This window comes from Boleophthalmus pectinirostris, unplaced genomic scaffold (assembly GCF_026225935.1).
Source record: "Boleophthalmus pectinirostris isolate CB_2022bp ecotype Guang Dong unplaced genomic scaffold, ASM2622593v1 HiC_scaffold_7, whole genome shotgun sequence".
In the NCBI taxonomy this organism is placed as follows: Eukaryota; Metazoa; Chordata; class Actinopteri; order Gobiiformes; family Gobiidae; genus Boleophthalmus; species Boleophthalmus pectinirostris.
Window position 1 is genome coordinate 803889 of NW_026571473.1, and position 12986 is coordinate 816874.

The 12986-nt window shown below is 45.0% G+C and overlaps 1 protein-coding gene across 1 annotated transcript; it reads left to right on the forward strand.

The window, feature by feature from the left end:
- Positions 1 to 6401: 6401 nt before the first annotated feature.
- LOC110162798 (fetuin-B-like) lies at positions 6402 to 12100 on the forward strand. Its single transcript, XM_020927696.2, is given in 9 exon segments — positions 6402 to 6672; positions 7546 to 7659; positions 7737 to 7824; positions 8683 to 8849; positions 10478 to 10546; positions 10548 to 10583; positions 10677 to 10769; positions 10977 to 11167; positions 11590 to 12100. Coding segments are annotated over 9 exon segments (1476 nt in total). The 5' UTR covers positions 6402 to 6465.
- The last annotated feature ends 886 nt before the right edge of the window (positions 12101 to 12986 follow it).

Genomic DNA, 12986 nt, shown 5'->3' on the forward strand with positions numbered 1-12986 from the left:
CTTGTGCAATACACTCCACCCACATTACCTATGAAAGTGGTGGTGGGAGGTTCCAATAGCACAGACCAGCAGCCTCACTTTTGTCAGTCTGCCCCAGGGCAGCTGTGTCTACAATTGTAGCTTACCACCACCGGCTATGGAGCGAATGAATAATGCACCAAATTGTAAAGTGACTTTGAACATGTGGAAAAGCGCGATATAAGACTAATGGACATTTGATTTGATACAGGTTTTTACTCCATATGTGGCAGCAAATGTAGCAGAAGATCTTCCAGAGGAAACACTTTGAGGGAATGGACCGTTTCATTGAGAACAAGCCCTTTCCTGTTGTATTCACTTGGTTCACCCTGGACACTACCATGATGCTGCAGGACACAGAGGAGGGACACTCTTCCACCAGATTTGCTGACCCTCCCTGACCAGTCGTCCTGTTAAAGTGACCTGAGACCACTGACTGAGACACAAAGGACACTGAGACATGTAGTGTAAATGCTGCAGCAACAGCAACTTTCCCTCAAGATCAATAAAGCATCTCTCTCCCGCCCGCATCAATGTTGCCAAAACATGTCAGGAGAAGTGGGCAGTGTAGTGCTACACCTGGGATCCATCTCCAGATCAGAGCCAGACTAGGTCAGGACTACCTTAGCTGGAGGATTTGACTCGTACCAAGAGTCAGGGCACCCAGACCCATAAACAAGACCTATCTGTCCTAATAGGTTAGATTCATACTCTAGAAATTGAAGATGTCATAGTCTCACATGGAAGGCAGGGATCTTTCTCTAGATTCATGGTTAATGGTCAAAAATATATATCCAAAAGAGTAATCCACAATCATGTAGCCCAGACAGGAGACAGATGACAGGGGGAGACAACTGAAAAAGCAGGACTGGACGAAAACAGACTGTAACAAAAATCATTTCACTTTAGTTTATTTATACTGAGAAGATGTTGATCTTGTGTTCAGTTTTTCCATGTGGAAAGGTCCAGTAATTACAGATATGAACCATAAATCAGGTCAACAAATCTGCATCTGACAGTTACACAGCAAACTCCACCTGAGAATTCTGACCTGTCTCAGCTCAGGTTAAACTATGTTCTACAACAGACATCACCAAATTTTCTTCTCTGGGGGCCACATTATGGCTCTTGACAGTGATGGGGGCCGGAGTCGGGTCGGCTGTATAACAGAATTGTACTGTATGACCCCAATGACACAGATTATGTTCTTTGAAAAACATCACACTTTCTTTACAAACTGCACGCTCCTTACACTGGACAAAAAAACTCACTTTTGTTTTTGTACTTTAACACTCGCCATTTTGCTGTCCTTAACTGCACAACAGTACTCTGTCCTTAACTGCACAACAGTACTCTGTCCTTAACTGCACTGCAGTACTCTGTCCTTAACTGCACTGCAGTACTCTGTCCTTAACTGCACAACAGTACTCTGTCCTTAACTGCACTGCAGTACTCTGTCCTTAACTGCACTACAGTACTCTGCACTACAGTACTCTGCACTACAGTACTCTGCACGTGACCGTCACTGTTGGATCTCGAGTTTGTCAGGTGACGAAAATTTGGCAGCAAATGTAAATACGTCATATTATTATTTAAATATATATATAATCCAGCCATTCTTTTTCTTCTGCTTATTCGGGGCTGGGTCGCAGGGTCAGCAGTTTAAGCAGGGAGTCCCAGACTTCCTTCACCCTAGGCATGTCCTCCAGCTCCTCCAGGGGGACCCTGAGGTGTTCCCAGGCCAGCCCAGAGACATAGTCCCTCCAGCGTGTCCTGGGGCCTCCTCCCGGTGGGACATGCTCCCAAGGGAGGCGCCCAGGAGGCATCCGGAACAGATGCCCGAGCCACCTCAACTGGCTTCTCTCAATGGGGAGGAGCAGCGGCTCTATTCTGAGCTCCTCCTGTGTGACCGAGCTCCTCACCCTATCCTTAAGGGAGCACCCAGCCACCCTGCGGAGGAAACTCATTTCGAGCAGTTGTATCCGCAATCTCGTTCTTTCGGTCATTACCCAGAGCTCATGACCATAGGTGACTCAGCTCCCTCTTCACCACAACGGTCCAATACAGCGACCGCATCACTGCAGACGCTGCACCGATCCGCCTGTCAATCTCGCGCTCCATCCTCCTGTCACTCGTGAACAAGACCCCAAGATACTTGAACTCCTCCACTTGAGTCAGGGACTCTCCACCCACCCGGAGAGAGCAAGCCACCTTTTTCCTGTTGAGAACCATGGCCTCGGACTTGGAAGAGGTGATCCTCATCCCAGCCGCTTCACACTCGGCTGCAAACCGCTCCAGTGCACACTGCAGGTCCTGGTCTGATGAAGCCAACAAGACAACATCATCTGCAAACAGCAGAGACGAGATCCTTTGGTCCCCAAACCGGCCCCCCTCCGGCCCCTGACTGCACCTAGAAATTCTGTCCATAAACACAATGAACAGAACCGGTGACAAAGGGCAGCCCTGGTGGAGTCCAACATGCACCGGGAACAGGTCTGACTTACTGCCGGCAATGTGAACACAGCTCCTGCTCCGGTCGTACTGGGACCAGACAGCCCTTAGCAAAGGGCCCCGAACCCCATACTCCCAGAGCACCCCCCACAGGACACCACGAGGGACACAGTCGAATGCCTTCTCCAGATCCACAAAGCACATGTGGACTGGTTGGTCAAGTCCCTCCTCCGCCAGCGGACCCAACTCACAACCAGGTGGTAATTGGCTGAGAGCTCAGCCCCTCTCTTCACCCGAGTGTCCAAGACACACGGCCAGAGGTCGGATGACATGATGACAAAGTCGATCATCGACCTCCGGCCTAGGGTGTCCTGGTGCCACATGCACTTATGGACCTTGTGCTTGAACATGGTGTTCGTTATGCACAAACTGTGACTAGCACAGAAGTCCAATAACAGAACACAGCTCGGGTTCAGATCAGGGAGGCCGTTCCTCCCAATCACCCCTCTCCAGGTGTCACTTCGTTGCCCACGTGGGCGTTGAAGTCCCCCGGCAGAACAACGGAGTCCCCGGGAGGTGCACTGTCTAGTACCCCTCCCAGGGACTCCAAGAAGGCCGAGTACTCTGCATTGCTGTTCATTGATTCCAAAGTGAGAGACTTGTCCCCGACCCGTAGGCGCAGGGAGGCGACCCTCTCGTTCACCGGGGTGAACTCCAACACACGGTGGCTGAGCTGTGGGGCAATGAGCCCACAAAAGCTCGCCGCCGCTCCCCGCGGCCAATGCCAGAGAAATGGAGAGTTCAGCCCCTTTCAAGGAGTTGGGTTCCAGAGCCCAAACTGTGAGTGGAGGTGACATTCCATGTTCCCAGAGCCAGTTTCCATGTCTGGAGATCTGGTCGTCGAGGCCCCCGCCTTCGACCGCTGCCCAGATCTCGCTGCACCGGCCCCATATGGATCCTCCTGCAAGTGGTGGGTCCACGAGGGGATGACCCCAACATTTATAAATATAAATACTTCATATAAATCATTTTTATTGAAAAAATCAAGAAAATACAAGATGCAGATGTGTTATTTGCCAAAAAAAAAAAAAAAAAAAAAAAAAAATAGGCCATGACAACTTTGGAGGATTGCCTCATAGGGCCAGTTCAAGTGATGGGGGGCAGAGGGGATAGGGGGCCAGTTAACAAAGTGTGAAGGGCCGGAGTCGGCCCATGGACCTTAGTTTGGTGACCCCTGTTCTAGAAGGTCACGATGCCACATGAACCCAGCCTATTATGTAACAAGAAATACCTGCTCAAATGAGTATCTAGATATTAGGTTTAGAATCAGTTGTGTATTGATTTTTGGCAACCTTACAGTAAACTAATCACTGTCATTAATTTATTTCAACACTTTTATCTCTAAAGACAGCCCCACTAAGCAGAAGTGACTGATTCGTAATGGATTCCTATTAGGGCTACAAGATTCATTGAAATCAAATCAAAATCAACAGATGAAAGTGGCAAATCACAAAGGCTGCAAACCCTGTAGTTTAGACCTCTACAAACATGTTTTGAAGTGTGATTCTTTACGAGTTTGTCAGTTCTGATTTCAGTCTCTGTCAATTCTTCTGGACATGTTTAAAATGTGAATGCTGAAGATCCTGATATGAAAATTACAAATCTATAACTGCACTTCTCGTCAGTATTGACAGCAGTGTTGCATTAGACTTGAGTTTAACATCAAACCTTTGGCCTCAGTCATGACAAGGCAAATAGTTCAGAGAATCCCTGTTCAAATCAATAGTTTCTGTGCAATAGTGCCAAACTCCAACTGGTACAGTTATGCAATGTCTGCCCAAAGATGGAGACTGTGCAAAGATCTACTATATCCACTCATATTTGAATACCCCAGTTTGTGAGGACAGAAGAAAGGGGAGTGAATACTAACAAATACACTACACTCACATAACACAAGGACGTTTGGACACTGGGATTTTAAATGGTTTTGTTCCAGATTTTTTACCATGTATTTGAGCAAACTGAGACTTGCCCCAGTACAGACATATTGCAAAAGCACCAAACCAACCAACCGTTTTCTTATCATAGAATCAGGAAATGTGGGATTAGTATGCTAGCTGTTTTGAGCTTTACCATCACAGGAGCCTATTTTTTTCACACCAAGAGTTAGTTTTTATACCTGACAGTTTCGACTGTGTGCTCTTCCTCAGGCAATTACTTGTTCACCCAAAATAAAAAATAGAACCAGAGCATAAATGTAATGTCATATATGAAATACCCTGCATGTTTTGCAAAAAACACACATTGAGGAAACAGGAAGGGCGTTCAGTCCACGAAAATGGAACATACAACAGAACGCGAGAAGGAAACAGCGAAGGCGAAACATGAGCAACAAAACACAAAGCAGAACAAGAACAACTCAATTCGGCCAGTTTTGACCACTGTAAAAGAGAGAAGCACATTCTGGACTGGGATGGAGCAAACATCACAAAACATCACAGAGGAAAACAAACATTGCTGCTGGATTAAAGAGGCAATCGAAATACAGAAACGTGCTCACAGGACGATAAACCAGGACGAGGGGCTTTTTTACTCTCACACACCTGGGATACTGTCCTGAGGAAGTGGGACTGCAGGTGGCGCTGTCGTCCTGCCTCCACCGAGAGGAAGACAGAGACAAAACCTGTTTAAATCAACTGAGCGACACGACACAGAAACATCACGTGACTCTGAGGAACAGCGCAGGGAGCAGTCAGGTATGAAAACAAACGCTTGGTCTGAAAAAAGAACCTAATAACATAAACTGCAAACCGTAACAATTTCACAGTACTCCTGCAATTTAGGAGATCCTGTTTTTCACACCTAATAAAAAGGTAACGTCACTTAAAAGAGAGAGAGAGAAAGAGAGAGAAAGAGATTTTACAGCAGCAACTTTTCCAGTGCGCGTCTCAGAGTCCTTTGTGTCTTAGCTGAAGGTCTCAGAGCAGGTTCACAGGAGGACTGGTCAGGGAGGGACAACAGGGAAGGCCTCATTCTTACTCCACCCTGGTGTTGTGATCTAATGGTTCATTCCCTCAAAGTGTGGAGTATTTCCTCTGGAAGCTTCCACATATGGTGTAAAAAGCCTGTAGCATCTCCTTAGTCTCTTGCACATTCTCTTTGAAGTGCACATTCTGTACTTCAAATCCCATGATACAATGATCAAAACTCAGCTCAAAAACAAAAAGTTTCAAAAACTCCTCAATATGTGAGACAAATAGCCACAAGAGCGTCCAACCACTCCATTACCATGGAGTGTTTTATTATCATTTTATTATTTATTGTTGCAATAACACTGACACAGAGTGGTGGACCCCTTTAAAGTAGACCTATTTTCCTCTCACCATTTCCTCACCCAAAGGTGTAATTGTGGCAATTTGTGCATGTTTGTGCAATCTTTATTTGATTATTTTAAAGATGCCATTTGTTTTCACCGCCACCAGCATATGCCCTCTGCTCTGTACTTTGTTCTTCAATTTTATTTTCTTAATTGATAATAGATTCTGTCACTTTTGGTACAAATGAAAAAAAATCTGCTGCTGGCGAGGGTGATCTGTGGCTATCCATCGGAGGTGCCAGCTCTTTGTTGGGATGATGTTTACACCATCGTGCACATCAAACGTGCACTTTTTTCTTTTATTAAGTCATTTTAGATCAATATTGTGATTTTAAATGTCATATGAGATAAAAACAGTCATGTAGCTGGAGATAAGCACCATGGGTGATGTCACGCTCCCTCAGTCCAGTCATGGGGGGCATGACTGTACTGCCCATAGTGCAAGGCTGCTGGGGTCCCAGTGTTTGATCAGCCCTGTATGTTGAAGGGGGCGGGGTCAAAGGTCCTGTTTACGGCTCTTGAGGGGGCTGGGGTGCTGGAGGCACTGGGAGGTCTCAGTCTGTTCAGTGTATATAAAAGCCCCAGGCCCAGGAGCTCCTCTCACTCTGCCTCTGTCCACCATGAAGCCCTGTGTTCTGTTGTTGCTGGTGTTTTTGGGCTCCTCCTGGGGGGCCCCCGTGGAGCAGGAGGGCCCCGAGCAGGCGTCCTGTACTGACCCCGTGGTGCTGGGAGCTGCCAGACAGGCCATGGACAAAATCAACAAGGACCGAAAGGAGGGATATGTGTACAGCCTGCGCGACCTAGCCAACGCCCACATCCAGAAACATGTAAGAGCACCACATGCAGCAGGACGTCTCTCCAGAGACCATGTCACATGTGTAGGAAGGTTTGGAACCAGCAGGAGCTGGACATTGTTTTAGGATGTATTTTCACCAAGAGTATTTGTTTGGACAATTATTGACACTGCTACAACTCACACAGCATGAAGGCTCCAGGTTCCCTGGTCACTTAGACCTTCCCTATGTCTGTGTGGTGTTTACATGTTCTCTCTGTGTCTGTGTGAAGTTTACATGTTCTCTCTGTGTCTGTGTGAAGTTTGCATGTTCTCCCTGTGTCTGTGTGAAGTTTGCATGTTCTCCCTGTATCTGAGTGGAATTTGCATGTTCTCCCCGTGTCTGGGTTGGTTTCCTCCAGGCACTCCCCCATCAACCCAAAACAAGCCCTACTGATGAAATCCTCCAGCTCCAAGTTAGTCCTGACCAAGACCCGCTCCAGATCTAGAGATGGTCCCGTGTGCTGTCTGTCTGCATACTCCATCTTTAAGTCATAATAGTTTCAAAACAAAATCATTTCATATTGTCCACATAAAGCTTTTGTCACTTGTAGACTTACTCACAGTGGGACGAGGAAGTACATATTTGTCTGTTACACTGTGAACTTTATTAATCAAGTAGGGGTAAGTAAATGTAACTGAGTACTACCACCTCTGTAAATGCTGATTAGCTCTTCAGTGAATTTACTATACACATTTTATATTATATTATATGTTTACAGATCTGAGCATGCTGCGGTGTTGACAACCTATGTGTGTGTCTCTGTGTGCATGTGTTTATGTGTGCATGTGTGTGTGCATGTGTGTGTGCGTGTGTGTTTGTGTGTGCGTGTGTCTGTGTGCATGCATGTATATGTGTGTGTTACAGGGAGAGAACAGTGATGTGTTTTATCTGACCATGAACGTCCTGGAGACCAACTGCAGCGTCCTCAGTAAGGCTGAATACAAGGACTGTGAAGTTCGAGACATCGTCCACACTCCGGTGAGGACCAAAACTGTTCAGGCTCATTATGTGTTATTTGACTGTTCCCACGATATGAGCCCTCGGTTGTTGTGCAGGTCTATGGACAGTGCAAAGTGGCCATCTTCATCAGCAGAGTGCACCGAGTGGTGAGGCTGTACAAGTACAACTGTGTGGTCAGACCAGGTAAACAACACTTTGTCATGTACATGTTGTGCACTTAGGTCATAAGTTCATGTTTCAATACTTCACAGACACAGGGCAATCATACTGTACACAGCATACAGGAGTTAGAACAATCTTCATTCATTAAACACAAATAATATTCACACATGTTTAACACACAAACCCTGCATATTTAGATGGTGTTCTTCTCTGTTCCACCTTGTGATGTCATGTGCTAAACCTTCAGTAGAAACATTTGGATAATTTCAGGCCTGGAGTTGCCAATCTCTACTGAACAAAAGATAAAAGGTAGTTGTGAAATGGAATGGAGCAAAACTGGACTCTTGGTTTTTGATGAGGTACCAGCATTCTAACATGGCTTAAAGCTCACAAGAGTCAATTTGATATGACATAGGACCTTTAAAGGCACAGTGTGTAACTTTCTGGAGGGGACATGTCACCTGCATAACTCCATAGAAATTGAAAGTTTTAAATTCAGAATATTCTGTATGGTGATAGATACTGTGGAGCATTATAGTTTAAGGTACAACATTTTCATGGAAACAAACAGGACTAGGGTGTCCTACAGGTCAAATAAGCATCAGGTTTGTGGAGATGGAGGTCCGTTCACAATAAGGATGCATGTTTTTCACTGCAATAGCACAACCAAAATGAAAATGCCAGATTTTGGTTTTGTCTGTTTTTTTTTTTTTTTTTTTTTTTTGATAAAACATTACATGCAGAAGTTTAGTTACTGTTGTAACATGAAAGAGATGCTGCCAGTTAAGTTGTTTTCAAACTTAGAGGTGTTGTTGGACTGTATTACATTTGCTGTGTATTTTTATCTCATGGTTTATAAGACATGTTTTGTGTGTTTAGTGTCTGCAGAGAAAGTGCATAGGATATGCCCTGACTGTTCCACACATATTGACAAGGACAATGAAGAAATCCAAAAGACGGTCTCTAAAACTCTGGAGAAGTTCAACAGTGAGAGTGAACTGGCCCATCACTTCTCACTGCTGCAAGTCACAAGAGCCACCTCGGCGGTAATGCATCACAATGGAACATCAGACAATGGAACATGAGAGGAGCTTATCTAAGGCACAGACAGAGTATTTAGCAGACCAGGATTAGCATCTCATTAACACTTGTTAAGCATTTGTAATCATCTGGTGAATGGGCCTCACCTCCACATGTGGAGTTAGGAGTGAACCTGACTGAAAGTACACTGCAATAAAGGACTAGACTGTATATCAATATGGGCTGTAATAGGATAATAATAGAGAAGAGGTAGTGTAATAATTTGAGATAGGAAGATAGTTGGGCTTTTTAGTGGATCTGCTAACGGCCTTAAATCTCCAGCATAAGATGATTTTCTGTTTTAGTCAATCTGCTGGTAAAAGATACACACAAAGTTTTATATTAACACTTTAATGCAAGAAGATAACTGCACAAACATGACTATACAGCTCAGTTATATGTGTGATTTGTAAAAGGGTGGAGTTTGTAGTAAATTAAGTTATATAATTTGTAAAGTGAGTGAGTAAAGTGAGTAAAAGCACTTAAATGGGCCTCCTCAAATGAAACATTTTACAGAAATGGGAGATAACTATGTGTTTTACACTAGAAACCTAAAAAAGACCATCTTGAATGGACAAGAGGGATGTGCTGGATGTCAGTGCTGACACTGTCATAGGAGAGAAGATTGGGCTGTAGGTCTGGAGTTGTTAAGTTGATTGAGTCAATGATGTAGCAAAATTTGTCAAGAACTTAGTGAGTCAATTGGCATTTAATGTAAAATGTTGTTTCCTAGGACTTTTTCTTCATTAATGGTTGTTTTTTAGTTGCTGTAGTCTTGTGAGTGCAGTTTGTGTAAGATACATAGAGAACTTTTGCCACACCTCCTTTTTAGTCGATTAATTGATCGGCAGGACGATTCTTTGGTCATGCAAGAATTTCTCCAGTCGACTACAGCTCTAGAATAGGTTGTAAGATGCAGAATGAAGCTGTTTGTTACAAACACAAGACAATAGAAGTGTTAATCAGGATAACAGACCTGCAGGAGCATGCAGAGGAAATCAGCCCAGAGCACAAGTCCAACATACCAGAGAAAGAACCAGATCAGATACAGGTCAGATACCAACACAGCCAAGCCCACTGATTCATATAAAGCTAAAGCAGCTCTGTGCTCATCTCTGTAGAGTGAGGAACATGGCAGAGGTGTCGTATGAGCCCTGTTCTGTTTGTTAAATATATCTGAACATATCAGGACCTCCTCAGATATGAAGTGATTTCTCAGAGTAGCCACAGGACAGGCTTGAGTATATGAAGAGTATTTTACATTACAGACATTGAGAAAAAAATACATGTTTTAATCTCTATTATTTTGCCACCCAAATGTGTTATACAGTATAAACAGTACAGAGCTGAGCCTAACACAGTGTTGTACAAACTTATGATAATAAACTAATGATCATTTACAAATGATTAAAAACAATTAGAAATCGACTTTGTCTATATACAGTAATAAACCAAATAATATAAATTGGAATTCATTTGATCTGCAGTCTCCTGAGTCTCAAGTAGAACCTAAATGCATCATTTGAAATATCATGTACATTAATATCCTGTTATGATCTGCTCTGTGTTATTAATGTGTTATTTTGTTTGACAGATAGGAGAGGGTGTGGTTTATGCTGCAGAGTACACCATCCAGGAGACCAACTGCTCCACTGGTGCAGACAAGAGCAGACTGCTCCCCCCTGGACTGTGAGTTTGCTGTAAGTACAAGCTGAAACAAGAATATAAAACAGACCAAGGACGCTAGCTTTACAAACACGTGAAAATGACCATAACACTTGGTTTATCTTTAGCACAGAGGATTGTGCAAAGGCTCCCTGGTCTACGCTCCCACTCCCACCAAAGAGGAGTTCCTCACTGTAAAGTGTGAGATTTATGAGTCTGAGGTAGGTCCATGTTTCAGGATTTTGCAGATCTGTGTTTAAACTACAGTCGTGTTGTTGTATCACTTATATGTAGTCAACACGTTAAAAAAAAACAAAACCTGTCTATATACTACGATAGTTTTCTTGTTAGAAAATATAGTAGTTAGTCTAGATATGTTTATTTTAAAGCAGTATGAGAAAGTTCAGTCTGATGATGTCTCCTCCCAGGCATCAGAGAGGGAGAAGAAGCTGCATCTGCTCGGTGGAGAGACGGACCACAGTCATAACGACACTCACGTGCAGGAGCAGGGCCACGATCACGTGCACGACCACACCAAGGGCCACGGTCACCATGACGACACACACAAACACACAGACAGCGACCAGCACCACCACTCGCACGACCACGGCGGACACAGGTAAGGAATACTTCACCAGAGACCTTCAGCCAAATGACCCGCTCCTCCTTCACTTCCATAGACTGTATAGACACAGCTAAGCCATCATGTTCTAAACAGGGAGTGAGCATGGATGCGCTTCCTGCTGCATCCAAAAATACTGCCCCTCTGTTACTGTCTGGCTCATCATTTTGATAGCGATAGACAGCGTTGTTAAGTTAAGCCCACTTTCTGCTAAACCAGCGGTGCAGACGAGAAGGGGGGTTACCTTCAACAGCCTTGCTCGAGATTGGCTCTTTGGTTGCCATGATACTTGTGATTAGAATTCTAACTATACAACTTGGCTCAGATTTGCCCCATGAGCTTCATTTAGCTGGAGCTGAACGCTGTGGGTGACATCACAGTTCATTTGTTTATACACTTTATACTCACTTCTCCTGCAGGCATGCTCATGACCACTCCCATGACCACGGGCACGGCCACGATCACGTGCACGCCCACCACGACAAGGCGCACGACCACACCAAGGACCACCCCAACCAGCACCACAAGTACCAGCACGCCGCCGACGTGTCCACCCACCAGCACGACCACGAGATGGCACTAGACCACGACCACAAGCACGCTCACCTGCATGAGCACGAGCACCACCATCACCACCACGGCCACGTGCACGAGAGCACCCCGCACGATCACCCAGAGGGCATGTGGAGGCAGATCCCTCCCCTGGGCGCGCCCGTCACTCTGCCCGCCTTCCCCGATGTCCCAGCGGCCGGCCCCGAGGTGGGAGTCACCCTGCCCCTCAAACCTGACCCCCAGATCCCAGAACAGGTGGAGCCCACCATCGGGCCCTTCCCCACCAAAGTGTCTGCTCAGTGCCCCCCTCCCCTCCTCGCAGCCACCATTGTGGATCAATTGTTTCTAGAAGATCCTGAATTTAAGGTGGTGGTATAATAGGAAAGTATCAGTGTTGTTCTCCTGAAATAGTAAAGTAAGTGTATGGATAAGTGTGTGTGCACCACAGCAGCTGGATTAGAGGATTAGACATGTAGCAGCTGTATGTGGATGGACGTGTCTTTTTGTCCTCTCATTAAACTCTCATTAAAAATGTGCTTACAGTGGCTAGTGTGTCTGTTATTATTTTGTCCTAACCCTAAAATCCTTATGGGACTCTTCACAAACTTCAGGGTAGGGTATGTAGAATGTGATAAGAAATGCAGTGTTGATTTAGACACGATGGTCAAGTTGTGCCTGTAGTTAGTCGGCTCTACAGTACATTTGAAGACAGATGCTTGATGCTCAGTGACACGTGGCTAATTTCGCCCAAAATTCAGATTTTTCAGCTCTGGTGCTTGACACCAGTGGGATTAACACTCAAATATGCCGCATGAACGTTGGACCTGCCTCGATGTGTGTCTCCAGTAGACATGACATGTAAACCCAACGCCTTTGACGCCATGGTGTGACAAAAGTGGTGTCCCACTTTCTTATGAAGATGGAATTAAAGGTTGTATGGAGGATTTTTTTTTGTTTCAAATTGTCAATGATAGCATTATAGAGATGCAGTAGCCTTGTAATTATGATGACCAAAAAAAAGAGAATAAAAATTCATCAACTCTGGACGTGGTGGGGCTAAACATTTGCCAATAGATAACGACACTGCCTCGTTATCTGTTAGCTGACAGGCTGTCAATCAATCTCCCTACGTTTCTAGCGTAACTGACTTACCTGCGCGCCGCCGGTACGTGGTTTACGTACGCCTGTCACGCAGTCCACAGACGCACAGACGCTGTTTACTCCACCAACACAACAGTTCTTAGCGGCTTTTTTTGACCTATAT